We start from the raw sequence: 20,958 nt of genomic DNA on the forward strand, positions 1-20,958 counted from the left end.
TCACGGGGAGTGGGAGCGCAACTAAACCTTCCGTGGTCCTCAAGGATTATTAGAAACTGGCTCAACAGGGCTAGCAGAATAAACGAGAACGAAATAAGCCCTAGCAGTTAACTTGAAGGTCAACATTTTTATCAGAAAAACCGGCACATCTCCTTTTTAATTTATCAGCACAATATATGGAAAACTATTCAATCATCTCTCAGCTGATGGTAACTCAAGAACTAACTCCGCTCGGCTTTATATTTGAAGTTACGAGTTCGCCACGCTTTCTTTTTATTTATTTGGAAAGCCATTCAAGGGGCCTATAAATGCAACGCTGTTTAATTTATGAGAAGACAATGGCACCAGAGACAAGGAATGGAGGAAGTTCTTCCCTGAATAACAACAACTGTAAAGACAACAGCAGGAGAAAGTTGCTGGTCGGTGTAGATCTCTTCTGCTTGTTTTTAGGTGAGATTTTCTGCCTTTCATTTCTATAGATATTTAATGATTTTCGTATGTGCAGTAGGTCAACATGTTTTAATTTGCATAAAATCTGGCTATGCGAATTAGCATATTTTGTATTATTGAGGTTATTCATAATTTTTACATCATTATTTAACCTTTATTTAACTAGGCAAGTCAGTTAAGAACAATTTCTTATTTACAATGACGGCCTAATAAGCAGCATAATGTTCTGGGACAATGTTAGTTTGTCATCATAGTCGACCTAGAGTGTTTATCCCATAATTATGTCAAGCCCATAAACTGTCAGTCTAAAAATATGCATTAATCCAATCTCAGAGCAATGTCAGTCTTTATCCAAAATACAGATTAAAAAATATATATAAGACAGCAAAAATAGTTAACGTTTTTCCCCCTTAGAAAGACAATGATTTCTCATGACAATATTTGGCCAGAGTTATTTGAACGCCATCGCCCACAATGCAACGATTTATTCTGCTGGCAAATGGGAAAAGGTAATTGATAAATTGCTCCAAGAGGATTTCTTTGGTGTCCGCCCATACTTGTTGCACTCATTTGGCCTGTTTTAATATTTTCCAGAATGTCTCACATTCCACAAGCCAGGAATGCTCTTGAAGTGACATCTGGTGTATGTGTGATTAAAGGAAAGTGGTGAAACGGTCAGCCATATGTTCAGCTAATGTTCTGGGTGCCATATATTTCCCCCGCTCTCTCTCTCTCTTTGACTGAGCTTGGCGTGAATTATTCCTTACCAGGCTCAAAAACACTAGGGTGGTGAAGTGCCAAACAGCTCAAAGGTGAATGAATCAGTCATTCCAAGAAAGACTTCAAACTCAGACCCTAATAAGTCTTCTGATCCAAGGTCTTTGATCTGCTGGGGGACTTGACACAACACCTACTGTACAAAGTGTTATCATATGCATTTCAGAGACCAGTCATTTTTACCCCTTTACAGTTTGAAATTATTATTCCTTTCACGGGTTGAAATGTATAATACATGGAGGTGGAATAGAGGTTGAATATATTAGTCTGTGGTGAAGACGTAGTATTCAAGTTCTACTGGGTCACTGACTGAGTTGACTGGGTCCCATGGGACATCTATGGCCACTTCTTACCCCACAACTGTTTAGAATAAATAATCTCTAAGGTTATCGCAGGTCAGTAGAGGTTCTTCTGTCAACAAACTTCTGTCTCTCTATTGCCCTGCAAATGCAGAAATACAGTGCCTTCGGAAAGTATTCAGACCTCTTCCCTTTTTCCACATTTTGTTACGTTACAGCCTTATTCTAAAACGATTAAATAAAGAAAAATGTCCTCAGCAATCTACACACAATACCCCATAATGACTAAGCGAAAACTGGTTTTTAGAAATGTTTGCAAAAACAGAAATACCTCAATTACATAAGTATTCAGACCCTTTGCTATGAGACTCAAATTCAGCTCAGGTGCATCCTGTTTCCATTGATCATCCTTGAAATGTTTCTACAACTTGATTGGAGTCCACCTGTGGTAAATTAAATTGATTTGACTTGATTTGGAAAGGCACACACCTGTCTATATAAGGTCCCACAGTTGACAGTGCATATCAGAGCAAAAACCAAGCCATGAGGTCGAAGGAATTGTCCGTAGAGCGCCGAGACAGAGCTCTAGAGTTCCTCTGTGGACATGGGAGAACCTTCCAGAAGGACAACCATCTCTGCAGCACTCCACCAATCAGGCCTTTATGGTAGAGTGGGCAGACGGAAGCCACTCCTCAGTAAAAGGCACATGACAGCCTGCTTGGAGTTTGCCAAAAGGCACCTAAAGACTCTCAGACCATGAGAAACAAGATTCTCTGGTCCGATGAAACCAAGATTGAACTGCGTCACGCTTGAATGCCAAGCGTCACGTTTGGAGGAAACCTGGCACCATCCCTACGGTGAACCATGGTGGTGGCAGCATCATGCTGTGGGGATGTTTTTCAGCGGCAGGGACTGGGAAACTAGTCAGGATCGAGGCAAATATGAACAGAGCAAAGTACAGAGAGATCCTTGATGAAAACCTGCACCAGAGCGCTCAGGACCTCAGACTGGGGTGAAGGTTCACCTTCCAACAGGACAACGATCCTAAGCACACAGCCAAGACAATGCAGGAGTGGCTTCGGGACAAGTCTCAATATCCTTGAGTGGCCCAGCCAGAGCCCGGACTTGAACCCGATCGAACATCTCTGGAGAGACCTGAAAATAGCTGTGCAGCAACGCTCCCCATCCAACCTGACAGAGCTTGAGTGGATCTGCAGAGAATAATGGGAGAAACTCTCCAAATACAGGTGTGCCAAGCTTGTAGCGTCATACCCAAGAAGACTCGAGGCTGTAATCGCTGCCAAAGGTGTTTTAACAAAGGACTGAGTAAAGGGTCTGAATACTTATGTAAATGTCATTTTTATTTTATTTTTATACATTTGCAAGCATTTCTAAAAACCTGTTTTAGCTTTGTCATTATGGGGTATTGTGTGTAGATTGATTAAATAGTTTTTTTCCCCCTCATCAATCTTAGAATAAGGCTGTAACATAACAAAATGTGGAACAAGTCAAGGGGTCTGAACACTTTCTGAATGCACTGTATATATTTTTTCTTATTGGATGCAGGTAAGTTGGGCCCACTCTGTGTATATACCTGCCCACAGAAAACACCTGTCAAGAATCCAGCAGTGTTTAGCTGGCTAAAGATGTGGATTGAGGGGAGTGACTGCAAGGAGGAAATGATGGAAGCGCACTGGTAATTACTAGCCTGCCTCCATTCTCACTGTGACTGGAGTTCCAGCATCTCCAGGACGGAAGGACTTTCCTCTCAGTTTACAATCAGGGGCCATATTCATAAAGCGTCTGAGTAGGAGTGCTGATCTAGGCTCAGTTTTGCCTTTTCTATAATAATAATAATAACTAAGCTTATATGGACAGGAGTGACCTGATCCGAGACCGAAATGCTTTATGAATACGGGCCCAGATCTCAGTAGCCTGGTCCAGAGCTTTATATTTAGATGTCAATATCTCAATAAGGCTGTGGTCTGGTTCCATACTGTATGCATGTGCTGTAGCCAACTCTTTTATCACTATGACAATAATAAGACAATACTGTTGGCTACAGCACATAGAGTATGAGACCTGGCTAGCTTTTAGTTCTGTGATACCCCAAGACCATCATGGACAAAATAGCATTTGTTTAAACAGGCAAAACTTTAAGGTAACATTTCAGTCCCGTGCAATGCCAGGGTTGTGGGTTCAATTCCCACGGGGGGCCAGTATAAATTGTGTTTAAAAAAAAAAGTATGCACTCACTAACTGTAAGTCGCTCTGGATAAGATCGTCTGCTAAATGACTAAAAAGTAAATGGAAGAATAATTTCTAAAAGATTTTTACATTTTTCTAATGGATTATTCATGAAAAGTTATTATAAATTGTAACCAAACTCAAGCTTTATTCCCTGTAGATTGAACTGAATCAACAGTGTTTTCGCTAAAACCTACCTTAATCGTATGGTTGAATAGGGTTAGTTGAACAGTCGTTGCAGGTGGGTTTTACGTTTTCTAATTGTCTTATAATGTCCCCATTAGCTGATGCCTGGCTGTAGCTCATCAGAAAGTTCTAGGGGGCTAAATCAGCTATAGCATGACTGTTTTTAATGTTTTATTTAGTCAGTAACATGTTGAGACTATGTGGCACGCAGATCCTTTTAAAGGGCCAATCTGCAGTTGCTACATACATTTTTGGACTTGTAAATACAGTTATGATATGTATGCAGTGATTCTTGAAGAATATAACTCATAAATGCCTAGATGAGCTTAGTTCAACTGTCACACCCCATCAGAACCCAAAATAGAAGCTTGTTTTACTCCAATGTTTGTAAACAAAGTCAATTTAAATAAACACTAGCCTCAAAACATGCTTAAAACTATCATTTTGATATCATGGATAGTCAGTCCTTGCATCCATAGTTCTGGCTATGAATTTGAGAGTGGTTACATCCCTCAGCTTTTTTACCGAAACAGTGGCTGGGGAGTTCTTTGTTATTATTTCAACTGCTGATTGCCACCTTAAGTATTCATCAGTAATAGTTTTGGCAACCACAATTCAACACAAATGTGATCTTTCCCCTCCGTTCCTTTCTCCCAGCAGTCTGTGGAAGGACTAGAGCATAGGGACGGGGTTTGCCCACCGCACCACGACCAGACACACAGACAGGGAGTCGTTTCTGTGGGGGCTACTGCCTGCCATGCACACAAGGGTACAAGTAAAAACAAGGGCATCTGTATATACTCTCTTATACATGTAGTATACATTTCTATGCCAGGGGGTGAGCAATGGCAGCAAGTGGAAAATGTGTCTGTTTATTTTAGCTTCAGCAACTGGTGTTATGATATATGCCCCAAAAATATGATGAAATTTAATTCATTCAATGCAAGCCTCTATTTGCCTGTTCCAAACATTGATTGTAGTTTCCATAGTGGAATTGAAGCCCCAAACTGAAACTCTAAAAAGTCCTATGGGCATGCTTAAGAATTCTTATAACCCAATAAGCTCAAGGTAAATGTTTCTCGCTTCCAATTTTCCATGAGAGAAAGCAAAGCATTCAGGTGTTTGAGTACTAACTCATCACTTCGAGGAAGTTGTTTGGTTATACCTTACTGGGGCTTTAAAGGGATTCGCTACGATGGTAGAAAAGCCTAATAATAAATAAACCACCATTGTGATATTGGTAAAATAAAATTCTACGAGCTCACTCATGCCATTTTTTATTAGGGAGTGTTTACTGTTTTCTGTTTTTTGGGGGTCAGTGTAGCTAATGCATTAGACATACGCCTCGGCTGGTGTTGTTGTTGGCAACTAGCGGGGCACTAGTTTTCCCTCGCTTGTGCGAAGGGCCAGGAAAACGGGAAATTCCTAGATGCCTTGCAGAATGCTGATGCTGCACTGTCTGGTGGCATGGGGCGTCGGGGTTGGGGGCCTCGGGGCAAGACAACACAGCTGAATCATGGGAAAACCCGGCTTAGTAACGTCTCAATTTCCTTTTAACTTCCTCTCCTTTTTACTCGCCAGCCTACACTGTGAGTCTTGGATCTGGTTATGTGTTTAAAGGTGGTCAGTGAGATCAAGACACCACGATTAACACCTTGCACGTTCGTAGCAGTGCAGAGCCCAGGGCTCTTTTTTCTTTCCACTGTCCTACATCCAGTGGTGTTAAGTACTTAAGTAAAAATACTTTAAAGTATTACTTAAGTCGTTTTTTTTGGGTACTCGTACTTTACTATTAATTTTTTTTGATTACTTTTACTTTTACTTCACTACATTCCTAAAGAATATAATGTACTTTTTACTCCATACATTTTCCCTGACACCCAAAAGTACTCGTTACATTTTGAATGCTTAGCAGGACAGAAAATTGTCCAATTCACACACTTATCAAGAGAACAACCCTGGTCATCCCTACTGCCTCTGATCTGGCGGACTCACTAAACACAAATGCTTCATTTGTAAATGATGTCTCAGTGTTGGAGTGTGCCCCTGGAAATCCGTAAATAAAAAAATTAATAAAAACAATTGTGTTGTCTGGTTTGCTTAATATAAGGAATTTTAAATGATTCATACATTTACTTTTACTTTTGATACTTAAGTATATTTTAGCAATTACATTTACTTTGATAAGTATATTTAAAACCAAATACTTTTAGACTTTTACTCAAGTAGTATTTTACTGGGTGACTTTCACTTTTACTTTAGTCATTTTCTATGAAGGAATCTTTACTTTTACTCAAGTATGACAATTGGGTACTTTTTCCACCACTGCCTACATCATCAGCAAGCAGCGGTCCTAAGCTGCCAAACCAAGCACTGTGCTGTGAGAGGAATGCCTGCTGATTCCCTCCCATCACAAGGGCCATGAAAAGGCCTGACGGATCAGACAGTCAAGATCGGACACTACTTAAAGTATGTTTTCTCTCTGCTAGAGCTCTAACGCCACTGAAAACACCTAGCTTCAAATGGTCTCCTGGTTTATTATTGCTCCTGTCACGGTATTTGTTTGAATAGTAATAGTAAAAACAGTAACAGTAATAATGTGAATCATGTTGAATCTTGGATGTGAGGGAGGACAGCCAGCGGAGTGGTTAGGGTCTGGTCTGGGATTCCCATCAGGCAGAGAGACTGGCCTGTAACATGAGCCGCTCCCAGCTGGGCCTTCAAAGCCCAGGCTGCTTGGAGCAGAGCGAGGGGTGCCAAGCATACTGAGGCGTGTGTTGACATTTGGGTTTGAAGACATCAAGCCCCCTACCTCAGCTCTGCAGTACCCAGGCCAGCACCCCCAGTTTGACCTCTCCCCCCCGGCCTCAACCTGTACCTAGAGAGAAGGGGCAGGGGGGATGAGAGAGAGCAGATGTTTGTTTTTCTTTGTATTCATACATTACATAATTATTCAAGAGGTTCACTTCAAAGCATCAAACATCAGTTAAAGTTCCACTTTGATGTATGTTTTCCAAATTTTGTCAGGGAGAGAGTCCTCTCCTGGGTACTACTTTTCCCCTTTATCTGTAAAAGTTCCTTTCAAGTTGGGGGAAATGACCGGTCCTCTTGGCCTACGTTTTATTTTCTCATCCAATATGTTTGTTATTTGTTTGTTGTAAAAAAAAAAATGTAAAGTGGTTATCCCACTGGCTATAGGGTGAATGCACCAATTTGTAAGTCGCTCTGGATAAGAGCGTCTGCTAAATGACGTAAATGTAAATGTAAATGTAAAAAAAAAATTGATAAGCTATTTTACCTCTAAAAGTGGCCAAAGACACTAATTAGATTTGACAAAAACACCCTTCAGGCACCTTTAAGTCTCAGCCTTGAAAGGCTGTTTTCTGGTAGAGGAAGGAAGAGGTTGAAGTCTGATAGCACCGCCATGTTTTTTCCACATTAGTTATCAGTGATGGATACCATCCAACCCTTTTAGTACTAGCTGCCTCCGTTTGATGTTGGTTATTCATAGTATGATGGGCGCTACAGATTCTAACAATGACAGATCTTCCCCTTTCTTGGCTGCCATGTCAGTGAATTTCATTTAGTTTATTTAATTTGCTGTCATTAAGTTAATATTGTCAATGGCTGGGTCATTCCAGTACACAGAGATATGGATAACAACAGCAGGATGTTCATGTGTTATCTGGTGGTAGAGCGAGAGGCTCTATCGCTTCAATGGTTATTCGGTAGATTATTTGCTGTAGCCTGCATGTCCCCTTGATATCTTCCTCAAATTGAACATCGTACAGGTCCAATTTTGATCTCTGTATCATTTTATATTACACAAATGTACAACGTTATCAGCAGAGGTTTGTTTGAAGAAAACGTTGATCAATGTTATGATGAGAACTGCATAACAACAGTTCCCTTCCAGAGCCCATGCAAGTGTATTTGTCCGCCCCAGGTAAGTGTGTGGGGGTGTCTTTCTGTGTTTGCTGTGTGAGCGTTGGGGTTAACTGCAGAAATACAGATTTTGTGTGTTTGTATGTCAGTCAGAATACATGGGCTGCTCTCTCTCACCCCAGCTCTCGTGTGTCTGTCTGTGTGCAGTGATGCTCTTTGCTGTCTTTCTGCACAAGTTTCACATCGTGCCCCACCGGAGGGGGTTGTTCTGCAATGACAGCAGCATCACCCTGTCCTATAAGAACAGCACGGTGCCCACCACTGCCCTGGTAGCTGTGGGGTTCATTGTGCCCATCACCTCCGTAAGTCTTTAATATGGCGCAGCAGCAGGAGGGACAGAGAATGCATACAGGGGACTCACTCCAACTCCACCCAGGCACTAACTGGCTATCTAAATGTGTCCGTACACACTTATAGCTTCCTAACATTTAGTAGTTGGGGATCACCTTTCTAGTCATATCAGTTGGCTATAGCAGAAACAGACCAAGGCCAGTAGGGGAATTCATTGGTCCAAAATACATTTAGAGTGAGAAGTGAGACCCCCATATTCCCTGTCCGTCCATCGCTGTGCCATCTACCTGTGGACACTCCTCTAGGAGCCCCTTATTGACCCTCTCTCTCTCTCTCTCGCTCTCTCCGTCTCTCTCTTCCATTCCTTCTCTTCTCTCTCTCTCTGCCTCACCGCTGCTGTGTACATAGCCGGCCTGCCTTTCCTGATCATAGAGACTAGTGCTGTACAGCCCTACCGCCGAGGCTTTTACTGCACCGATGAGTCCATCAAGTACCCGGCCAAACACGGAGACACCATAAGCGACGCTGTGCTTTCTGCTGCTGGCATTCTTATCACCATCCTTTCTGTAAGTCACTATAACTCACTAATTAGCCTGAGTCCCAGATCAGTTTGTGCTGTCTTGCCAACTACTATGTATAAGAGTTCGCACAAACAGATCTGGGACTCAGGCTACTCACTAATGTATGTTCACCTCACTTTTCACTTCACTGTCTCAGCACTGTGCACCATCACCTACTCATTGTACTGTGTGTCTACTGTGCCACCCACTGTGTCCTAGTCCCAGTCACTGTACTATGGGTCAACTAAATGTCACCACGGATCGAGTCACCTTTGAACTATCATGTCTAGTGAACGTTATCAAAGATCAAGTTTGTTTGTTTTTTGACCACCATTTTTGACCACCTTGCCAATACACATCATTCAACGTATAACTTTCTCTGAGTGCCTACATGCTCACAGACAGATTGTGGAATTAGTATCTTAATGCGCATTTCCATACAGGATTCACCTCAGTGTTTTACTCAAAAGGCTCAGACCTTTCTGTTTCCATCTATGTGGGCCGGCACCTGTGTCTCACTGGGCCATGGCACTGGTACTTTTCAGCCTGCATTTACATAACAAGGGCTAACTGTGAACTTTAACATCTTCTCACAAAGCAACTGTTTTGATTATGCAGAGGTTGTTGATTCTGCTGTTCACAAGTCCTCACTGCCAGCCCTAGCTATGGAAACAATTTCCCCAGTATAACATAAGGGTGTTACAGTCGAAAAGCAGCATTATTGACTATGGTTTTCAAGACCTGTCATATCAGGACTTTTAGTGTTCTGAGTAGTGCTAGATAACAGCCAATCACAATCAACATTCCCTGTTGGTTCTGCTGTTAGTGTTATCTTGATTGGTGTTATTAAGATGGTTCCAGTAATGAATGTGTTATAAAAGAGTTAAGAGCGTTGAAGTGTTAAATGGATCAGGCTGTTGCTGTTTACTGTAAGATGACTGAAGATCTGTTGCTGGTATAGGGCTCCCTCTCACTTAAGAGAAGTCTAACCTCAGGGTTGCAACGTTAAATAACTTTCAGATAGTAATAGATTATGTAGAACAGACATGCTTCTCTGTCCTATAAAATAGGGTCAGATGATCATGTCAACTGCTCTATTCAAGACATTTCTATCCTCAGTCTTCTGTAAGGTTGCACCCCACTGAACAGACCCAGTCAAGGGTTGAGGGGATTGGATTGGTTTGCATGGTGAGAAGGATCTCCCTGGGCCTGTGTAATTATGGTTGACGCAATGGTTGTTCGGTCAAACACTGTAATTCATGGGCCTGGAAATGTGGTGGATGGCACAGGAGATTTTTCTTCTTCTGAACGTGACGTTAAATTCCATGTTCCCCAGAGGCCCAGAGCCTTTTGGCTGGCCTTAGTCGTTCTTGAACTCTTGGAAAACTCTTAGCATTAGGTCATTTAATGCTTCGTTGCCCCTCGGATAAAGTGGAGAGAGAATCTGCCTGTCTTAAAGGCATAGAGGCTGTGTCCCTTGAAATTGGCACTGCGTAAAAAACCTCTTATCATTTGTGAGACGACTAGACGTTTATGAGACAAGCCACGAGACAACCTCTTCCCCCCTTTGAATATCTCTGAGTTTACAACTGTAACAGTTACACAAAGTTACTACAAAGCTGTTTCATTCAAATAGTTGATCTTCTCTCAGTTGTCACACAATGAGAACCAGATGTGTTCTTTTCTCTCCCATGAAGCAGCTGGGTTGGATCAGCCAGGCACTAAAGGGCTCCATGGTGGAAAAACAAAACAAAAAAAATACATGTTATCAGCTTGTAAAATCTCCCTATAGGACTTTCCCCCAAAGGAATGTTTTTTTTTTTATTTATTTTTTTTTTTTTTATGAGAAGTTTTTTCGCCCAGACAAGAATTTTGCGATGAAACCGAGATACTAACAAGAAAACACCCACACATCCCCTAGTGAAATCAGAGCCCCAGCGAAAACAAGTCAGCTGGTGAGGTGGAAAACTAACTAGCCCCTGATGTGAGCCTGCTCTGGCCGAATCTGGACACCATGTCGCCTAGCTCAGCGTTTATCCTGATTAAAACCAGAAGTTCTGCCCCCAACCTCCCTCTCTCTCTCTCCCTCCTGCCCTTTCTCATTCCCTTCTCAATTCCTCTCCCTTTTCCCTCCTTTTCTCCCTCCCTCTCTCCCCCTCTTTTCTTCTCTCCCCACTCACTCCTTCTCGCCACCCTCCCTCTTTCTCTCCCTCGCTCTCTTCCTCCCTCTCTCTCCCCTGCTCTTCTTCTCTCACTGCTCACTCCCTCTCTCCCTTCCTCTCTCCCTCTCTTCTTCTCTCCCCCTCTGTCCCTACCTCCTGTCACACTCTCTCTCCCTCCCTCTCTTCCCTCTCCCTCACTTCTCTCCCCACTCACTGCCATTTGTCAGTGGCCAGGTGGTGGACTAGAGTAGGGTGGGGAAGGGAAAGGGATTTGTACTTGAACAGCTGTAGTGAATTATTGGTGTCCAGTCCACGTCCCCTAGTCCAGTCTACGTTTAGGTTTACTGAAAACCTCTGCATGTGTCGTCCACAACTCACATACTCACTCACCCTCACATACTGTAGCTATGCTGAAATTTATGCATTTTGTTTTTGTTGTTAATTTTACAGACCGAGGGTTTGATCTGTAGTGTTTTTATCAACTTTGTCCTCCAAAACAAACAGAAACATTTGAAAGTCTTAGATGTAAGGCTTTTTTCCTCACTCAAGGAAAGTTCACAGTATTGATGTCACTGTTCATATCACATTCTGATTAATCCTAATATTGTCCCTCTCTACTTTCTGATCTGTCTCACCTGTTTTACTGCTGTGATTTACTGAATGCCAAGTGTGTATTGGATGTCTGATACTCTATCATACGGTATATTTAAGAAATGAATAAGCTGTTCAGTTTTGTTGACATAAGAAGTGTCTACATAACCACTATGGAACAGAGAACATACAGTAACTAGTAACAATGAATTATTGTTATTTACCTTGGCAGTAATTTAGTGCTGTATGCTATACTAGCAGTCATTTGATTGCCCCAGGTCTACAGCGGCCATCTTTGTAGATGACGTGACTGCTAAGCCATATATACATGCAGAGATATGTGTATTTCTGTATCCTCTCCTTGATCCCTCCTGTCAGATCATCATTGGTGAGAGATAAAGTCATGTAATCTACAAAGATGGCCGCGTAGACTCCGGGTCCATTAATTACCATTTGACTGCCACAGCGGCCATTTTGTACTGTCGATTACATGACTGTATCCTCTCCTTGTTCCTTCCCCATCAGATCATCATTGGGGAGAGCTATAGGATCCACTACCTGAACGAGGGCTCCAAGTCCTTCGTAGGGAACCCCTACATCTCCGCCCTCTACAAGCAGGTGGGTGTGTTCATCTTCGGCTGTGCAGTCAGCCAATCGTTCACGGACATCGCCAAGGTGTCGGTGGGCCGCATGCGACCCCACTTCCTGGACGTGTGCAAGCCCGATTGGTCCACCATCAACTGTTCCCTGGGCTACATCACAGATTACCAGTGTCATGGGCCCGAGAGCAAAGTCCAGGAGGCCAGGTACATTACTCTGACATGACTCCATTGTGATTGTGAAGCATCTATGTAGTGCTTATGAAGACTTTATGAATTCTCTATAAAGAAACGTATAAGTTAAGCTTCGTTTAAAGTGATACTGGTTATATTTCATGCAAAGTGAATGCTTAGTTCAATACCCACGAGAAAGGCATGAAGTTGCTCTTACCTGTATAGCAACAACAACACTGTATTAACATGTTTTTGCTCTCCTTTTCAGGAAGTCGTTCTTCTCTGGCCATGCATCCTTTTCCATGTACACCATGCTGTATCTGGTGGTGAGTTACTGTTATGTGTCTTAGCCACATGCACAGGCACACACACGCACGCGTATAACAGACGTCACGCTGCTTGCTTAGCGAGTACCACTTCCTCGTGATTCGACTCACACTGAGGCTGGAACCCAGGACCTCTGCTCTGCTAGCACACAACGCTACACAAAAAGCTAGCTAGGCTGAGGAATACATTTCACACACCCCCATGTGCTACACACGCACACGCACACACACACTCTTCCTCCCTCCCTCCCTCCCTCCCTCCCTCCCTCCCTCCCTCCCTCCCTCCCTCCCTCCCTCCCTCCCTCCCTCCCTCCTTCCCTCCCATACACACACACACACACACTCCCTCCCCCCCACACACATGCACACACACATCCGCACACGCACACGCACACACACACACACACTCTTCTTCCCTCCCTCCCTCCCTCCCACACACACACACCTACTTGTCACCCTGTGTTGATACTATTTCCCCTCTATGTCCTGTCCTCCCAGTTCTACCTGCAGTCCAGGTTCACCTGGCGTGGAGCCCGTCTCCTGCGCCCCCTGACCCAGTTCACCCTCATCATGATGTCTTTCTACACCGGCCTGTCCCGCGTGTCTGACCACAAGCATCACCCCACAGACGTCCTGTCTGGCTTCGCACAGGGAGCCTTGGTGGCCTACTGCATAGTAAGTACTATAACTATGACTTACTACATAGGATGATATGGTACTGCATATACAAATTACTACATACATTATGCAGTTATGCAGTCTGTATCAATAAAATGTATGACCTGTTTTTACTATATAATATATTATGTTTTTTTCTATCCCCCAGGTGTTTTTTGTATCTGACCTGTTCAAGCCCAGAGGCAGGAGTTCAGCTCTACCAGCGACCCCAGTAAAGAACCCCACCAACCCCATGACAGACATCAGAGAGCGGAGCAACCACCTCACCATGGCATAGTAGAGACCACTAGAGTCCAGCTACCTACCGCTCTAGGTTTTAAAGATCACTTACTTAATCTACTGGTCTATACTGGATACGTTCAACAACCAGCTAAAGCATCAAGACTGAAAACGGACATGTCTGTAAGGCACAGAGAAATAATAAACTGGAAAACATTGGAGAAAAGAGGAGGGTTGTACACACACACACACACACACGTTGTGCCTTTTGAACAGCCAGCAACACCCATGTTGCTCACCATCTCATGTGCCATGTGAATGTGGAAGAACGTGGGGAGCACCGCTCTCAATTTTTATCCGGAGAACTCCGTTTTTCTATTGTGTTTTAATTAGTGAAGGTCTCCATCCAACCTGCTGCTCTGCAGATTGACTTAGTCTGGTAACTTCAGGCAACACGGATTCAGGCTCATAATTCTGCCTATGACAGAAACGCATGAACAGAAACAAATTCCTTGATTACAGGAAGGATGTTTTTATTTTATTTTATGAATAACCTTTGTTATATAGTCGAGCTATAGCACTATATCCAAACTCGATATTTGATTGTCACCACTTGAATGAACTGAAAACGTGAAGCTTTTTTGTAAAGCTTTGTATTAAAACCAGCTTTTAGGTTTGTATAGAAATTTAGATATAGGTAATGGAGTTGTGGTAGTGTATACAGTAGATAGAGAGGTGGGCCTCTTTCTGCTGGTTGGGACGAGCCCCCACTGAGCCCTGTAATGAAATAACTCTGTGTGTGTCAGACGGCTGCTCACAAGTGTTAGGTCAGAGTGACTGTGTGTGTGTGTGTGCGTGTGTGTGTGTGTGTGTGTGTGTGTGTGTGTGTGTGTGTGTGTGTGTGTGTGTGTGTTTGCGCGTGTCTCGTGTGTCAGTATCTGAATGTCATGTCTATATTTGAGTGTGTTTGTGTGTTTTGTCATAAACGCTTCAGGTTGAAGACCGGGAACATGAGGCTGCTTCAACAGACGTTAATATTAAAAACAGGAAAACTGTGGAATTATACTTTCTTATAGCTTTGTGATACATTTTGTAATGTTTCACATATACTGTGCCAACTGCACAACAAAAAAATAACCCAATCTCTGTGACAATATAGTATATCCTGCCCTTTCATGTCCTTTCAACCACACAGCAATATCGGTTTTATTTTTTTAGATAATTTATGTATCAGAGAATTATGTACAATATCATTTATCTACCTTTTCATGAAATATCCACTATGAATTTTGACGGGTCGATGCCTGTGTAATTGTGTAAGTGCTGCTTAAACAAGCAATGATTGCCAGACTTTTGTGAGTATTCAAACTTTTGTTTAATAGCTTTTTTAAAAGACAGCTTCAGTACATGTACACTACTGGTCAAAAGCTTTAGAACGCCTACTTATTCAAGGGTTTTCCATATTTGTACTATTTTCTACAATGTAGAATAACAGTGAAGACATCAAAACTATGAAATAACACAAATGGAATCATGTAGTAACCACAAAAGTGTTAAACAAATCAAAATATATTTTATATTTGAGATTCTTCAAATAGCCACCCTTTGCCTTGATGACAGCTTTGCACACTCTTGGCATTCTCTCAACCAGCTTCATGAGGTAATCACCTGGAATGCATTTCAATTAACAGGTGTTGTGGAATTTCTTTCATTCTTAATGCGTTTGAGCCAATCAGTTGTGTTGTGACAAGGTAGGGGGGGGGGGGGTATACAGAAGATAGCCCTATTTTGGTAAAAGACCAAGTCCATATTATGGCAAGAACAGCTCAAATAAGCAAAGAGAAACCACAGTCCATCATTACTTTAAGACATGAAGGTCAGTCAATACGGAAAATGTCAAGAACTTTGAAAGTTTCTTAAAGTGCAGTCGCAAAAACCATCAAGCGCTATGATGAAACTGGCTCTCATGAGGACTGCCACAGGAATGGAAGACCCAGAGTTACCTCTGTTGCAGAGGATAAGTTCATTAGAGTTACCAGCCTCAGAAATTGCAGCCCAAATAAATGCTTCACAGAGTTTAAGTAACAGACACATCTCAACATCAACTGTTCAGAGGAGACTGTGTGAATCAGGCCTTCATGGTCGAATTGCTGCAAAGAAACCACTACTAAAGGACACCAATAATAAGAAGAGACTTGCTTGGGCCAAGAAACACGAGCAATGAACATTAGTGTGGGTGAACGGATGATCTCCGCACGTGTATTTCCCACCGTAAAGCATGGAGGAGGAGGTGTTATGGTGTGGGTGTGCTTTGCTGGTGACACTGTCTGTGATTGATTTAGAATTCAAGGCACACTTAACCAGCATGTCTACCACAGCATTCTGCAGCGATACACCATCCCGTCTGGTTTGGGCTTAGTGGGACTATCATTTGTTTTTCAACAGTACAATGACCCAACACACCTCCAGGCTGTGTAAGGGCTATTTTACCAAGAAGGAGAGTGATGGAGTGCTGCATCAGATGACCTGGCCTCCACAATCCCCCGACCTCAACCAAATTGAGATGGTTTGGGATGAGTCGGACCACAGAGTGAAGGAAAAGCAGCCAACAAGTGCTCAGCATATGTGGGAACTCCTTCAAGACTGTTGGAAAAGCATTCCAGGTGAAACTGGTAGAGAGAATGCCAAGAATGTGCAAAGCTGTCATCAAGGCAAATAGTGGCTATTTGAAGAATCTGAAATATAAAATATATTTTGATTTGTTTAACACTTTTTTGGTTACTCCATGATTCCATATGTGTTATTTCACAGTTTTGATGTCTTCACTATTATTCTACAATGTAGAAAACAGTAAAAATAAAGAAAAACTCTTGAATGAGTAGGTGTTCTAAAACTTTTGACCGATGTGTATATTAAAATAACCTTTTAATAATTTTGTATTGTCCTTTTTTGTATTTTTTTCAATAAAAATACAAGCCATATGTATGTATCAAATATGTGCTTTGTAATAAAAAAAACATTATGTTAAGAGTTTTTGTGCTTCTTTTTCATGTCTTTCCTCACTTTGACTGGGACAAAGCCATAGAAAAGACTTCCAGGAGAGTTGATAGTGAAGCGGAGCAGCTCTATCCGACCGTGTGCGAGGGTGAGATCTGGGCGTAGGTTCTAGTCTATGGTAGAGTTCCGTTCCGTGCTTCACTTCCTGAAGGGGAAATAGTGTGCATTCCAGGTTTTAACCCATGTCCCCAATGGCACACTGTAATAATATAGACCATGCTGGTGAGTATGCCACAGTGGCAAGTTAGTACATTCCATAAGAGAATGTAATTCTTGGAAGACTAGCCCTTTGGTGAGCTGAAAGAGATCCTAATAATGTACAACAATAGTATGTTTCAGGACTCAATTGTTACAACTACAATCCCTATTGAAAAATGCATCCTCTGTAGGTTGTTCCATAGGCTACTATTCAATCCTTGAAGAATCCATACTCAAATGAATGAGCAACATAACTATACTGTAGATCTGGCAGTGTCAGCAAGGAGCTTATATGTAATTATGGCTATAAGCTGGAAAGCGTGCTTAGTCTAGTTATGACTCAGTCACAACCATTTCCTGATGTCTCCATTGTCATAACAAGGCAGAGAAGAACCCTAAAGAAGTGTGTTGTACATAGTTTTGGCTATCTATGCTCTTACCAGTTATGGTACTTACCCACCCATCGTCTTCCTGAGTAGATACTTGGCACAACTGAGGAATGAGAGGCCTGAGCAGTAACAGTGTCTTAAAACCTCAAAGTCAGTTTTGTCTCCCTCTGTTTCTATAAACAACGCTGGTGAAAGTTTCACAAACCAAACATGGAGCTTTTTTTCTGAGAGGTGAAACACTATTGACACACAACTTTTTATTGCTACCAAACATGGCTGTCTCTTTTATCTATATTTTTGAACCACTTCCATAGAAGTCATAATAGTTAGAGGAAGATTAAGAAAGCATGTACAGTGTCTGAACTCTATTTCTCCATGAAATAAATGTCCTTGTCTGATGAAGACAGTGGCCAAGAGTCTAATAGATATTCAGAAATGTGATGTGAAGCCTTCTTGAACCCCTTGGTTATGCTCAGATGGTAAAGGTTTATCACTAGTCCGACTTTTAGCAAACTACAGGTTCAATGAAGCGTTCATAAACCCTTTATAAGGCCTTCAGAAATCACTCTGTGTGCCAGTTTGATCAACATGTGTTGCAATGATTTGGAGTGAAATGTTTGACTTAAAGGTTTTCTCTTTGTTTTGACCAAATGTTTTTTATTGTTTCAGCTAGGGTCACTAAAAGGCTTTTTTGGTGGTTTTCTTATAAACATTTATGTGTTGCAATTATTGGGAATGAAATGTTTGGCTTGAGGTTGTATACACAGTACTTTTTAAACCGACATATGGCCACGACAGACATACCATTTCTGGGAATTCTCATCATGTTTTTTTTTTCATTGAGAGAAAGAACGATTTCTTCATCAACAGTCCTAAGCACACTAATAATGGAATCTCTTAGATGTGGTCTTTAAACAAAGAGGTTAATTTGTTGTTCTTGTTTTCCCAGTCATTTAACGCCTATTATGTGTGCGGTTGCATTTTTGTGTTGAGTGTTGCCCTGACTGCATTCTTCACATGCAGTTAGCTCTGTGGAACTGTTGTGGTCACCTCTGAAGTCACATTTGAAGATATTATTTTTCTTGTTTGTTTATTCAAAAGGGACCCCTTCTGCTCTTGAAATGCGAACATTGATCCAAAGCACAAATGTTATCAATTAAAACGACTGAAGCGGTTTGTTTCTATCACACAAACAAATTAGGAGATTTGCTGAGGGGCTCTACTACATTCTCTGAGCTGTATTTTACAATGTGTGAGCTGTTATTTTGGCAGTCTTTTTGATGTGAGGTCTTATAAATGTGGAATGTAGAAAAACGTATGGCAACCATTAGAAGTAACATGTCATATTAATCTCCAATGATAGCGAGCATAACAAACGAGGCAAAGGGATAAGAGAGGAACAACAACAGCAGCCAGTGTAGATCGTTTGAAGAGAGCAGCCCAAAGTGAGGAAGATCAGTTTCTCCATTTGAGATCTCTCATATGGTCTGTCAGTTGTTTATGTTGCTGAGGTCCTCCCTCCCTCCCTCCCTCCCTCCCTCCCTCCCTCCCTCCCTCCCTCCCTCCCTCCTCTCCCTGACAGATTGGGGGTTGATAGGAAATGAGGCACACTCACAATGCTCCCATTGCCTCGGCTAATAACTGGCCCCACCCACCCACCCGCACACACACACGCACACACACATGCACACACGCACACACACACACATACACACGTATGCACACAGCTGATAGGTGACCTCATTACAACGTGGGTCTCTACTCAACATGTTCTGCCCGAATCACAGGCCTTCACCCATGAGACACCAACCATCACCAGACTACGAGAGGATAGTCAGTGTGCGTCATCTCACACATACACACACACCCACGAGCACACACACACACACACACACACACACACACACACACACACACACACACACACACACACACACACACACACACTTTATACCTCTTTCCATCTCCCTACATAACCTTCTTGTTTAACTAGAGTATTTGTTGCCCGTTAATGTTTTATGTGAAAGGTCTGGAATAAACGCTGGGCACTTGGGTGAGGAGAGAGAGTCAAGTATCAAAGACTTATGTAAGAATCTTTACTGTTCCTCACAGGTCCACACACACACACACACACACACACACACACACACACACACACACACACACACACACAAACATACACACACACACAGCATGCTTATCCATTTGAGCTGTCCTAAATCTCTAAATCAAGGAGGACGTGTGGATTTAGGTCCACAGATGTAAATCATTATCTCCGTCTCTCCTCAGTCACTGGAAAATGTAAACACGTGAGGGTGAAATTCTCTCCCATCCATTCCAACCTATCCTCCAGTTTAACACTGTCACTCTGCTTGATACCCATGCAACCGAGACATGAGGGACACAAACAGGGACATAGGCAAATTACAGTTGGCCCAGAACAGAGCTGCACGGCTGGCCCTTAAATGTACACGGAGAGCTAACATCAATAACATGCATGTCAATCTCTCCTGGCTCAAAGTAGAGGAGAGATTGACTGCACCACTACCTGTCTTTGAGAGAGGTATTGACATGTTGAAAGCACTGAACTGTCTGTTCAAACGACTAGCACACAGCTCAGACACCCATGCATACCCCCACAAGTCATGAGGTCTCTTCACAGTCCCCGAGGCCAGAAAAGACTATGGGAAACACACAGTACTACATAGAGCCATGACCACATAGAACTCTATTCCATATCAAGTAACTCATGCAAGCAGTAACATCAGATTTTTTTAAAACCAGATAAAACTACACCTTACTGAACAACACAGACTGTGAAGAGACATAGACAGGCACACACACACGCATACAAACACACACGCTAACACACACACACACACACACTCTACACACACGGAAATTGTAATGTTGTAATATTGTTGCATTGGGATATTATACATTTTGTATTACAGAGTAGTGGTGTAATAATGTTTTGTATGATTTATTGTTACATTGAAATTTTTTTGTGATGTAATCGTCTTAATCTTGTTTGGACCCCAGGAGGAGTAGCTGCTCCCTTGGCAGGAACTAATGGGGATCTATAAAAAATACTAATATAAATATATGTGCAGTGAAATATTCTGAATGTTGCAGATAGAAATGTAATAAATAGAGTTGACACAATTCCCTATTATACATGACAGACAATCATATCAGTTCTACACTATACATTTCTATCTGAACCCACCAGGCCCATGGTTTACCCAGGCCAGTAGTCAAAATCTAAACTGCCACTGGAACAATGAGAGTGAAGAAGTATGATCAGAATAGTCTGATTGTAATGGTAAACTTTGTTTACCAGGATGGAGGATATTCAGAGGGGAGCTGTCCATAGGTGTAATATAACTGTATCTCTCAACCATCTACCCCATATGGTATGTCTGTCAGTATCACCACTGTGACTAAAACCAACTGACCCACATGTCACAGCTTGGCTACAGATGTATCCTGGTGCGTTTGTCTCCATCCTGACCAGATTCCGTCCACCATTAGTTTCTATATGTTCTGTATGTCTATATACAGTGAGGAAAAAAAGTATTTGATCCCCTGCTGATTTTGTACGTTTGCCCACTGACAAAGAAATGATCAGTCTATAATTTTAATGGTATGTTTATTTGAACAGTGAAAGACAGAATAACAACAACAAAATCCAGAAAAAAGCATGTCAAAAAATGTTATAAATTGATTTGCATTTTAATGAGGGAAATAAGTATTTGACCCCCTCTCGATCAGAAAGATTTCTGGCTCCCAGGTGTCTTTTATACAGGT

At 42.1% G+C, this 20,958-nt stretch overlaps 1 protein-coding gene across 1 annotated transcript; it reads left to right on the forward strand.

Annotated features, from left to right (window-relative positions):
- On the forward strand, positions 1-16,532 carry LOC311150812 (phospholipid phosphatase 3-like). The gene is made up of 6 exons (XM_084188347.1): positions 1-450; positions 8,604-8,761; positions 12,034-12,314; positions 12,550-12,607; positions 13,106-13,282; positions 13,434-16,532. Exons 1-6 carry the CDS (start codon positions 309-311, stop codon positions 13,560-13,562), a joined length of 945 nt encoding a protein of 314 aa, XP_084044473.1. The 5' UTR covers positions 1-308; the 3' UTR covers positions 13,563-16,532.
- Positions 16,533-20,958: the final 4,426 nt, after the last annotated feature.

The sequence above is a fragment of the Coregonus lavaretus genome, assembly GCF_964263955.1.
Source record: "Coregonus lavaretus genome assembly, chromosome: 23".
NCBI classification, from domain to species: Eukaryota; Metazoa; Chordata; class Actinopteri; order Salmoniformes; family Salmonidae; genus Coregonus; species Coregonus lavaretus.

Bases quoted from the DNA above. Each gene is read 5' to 3' on its own strand.
- LOC311150812 (XM_084188347.1), top strand. From the start codon at position 309: ATGCAACGCTGTTTAATTTATGAGAAGACAATGGCACCAGAGACAAGG. The intron at 8,762-12,033 runs GTAAGTCACTAT...CTTCCCCATCAG, and splicing joins TTCTTATCACCATCCTTTCT to ATCATCATTGGGGAGAGCTA. The intron at 13,283-13,433 runs GTAAGTACTATA...TCTATCCCCCAG, and splicing joins CCTTGGTGGCCTACTGCATA to GTGTTTTTTGTATCTGACCT.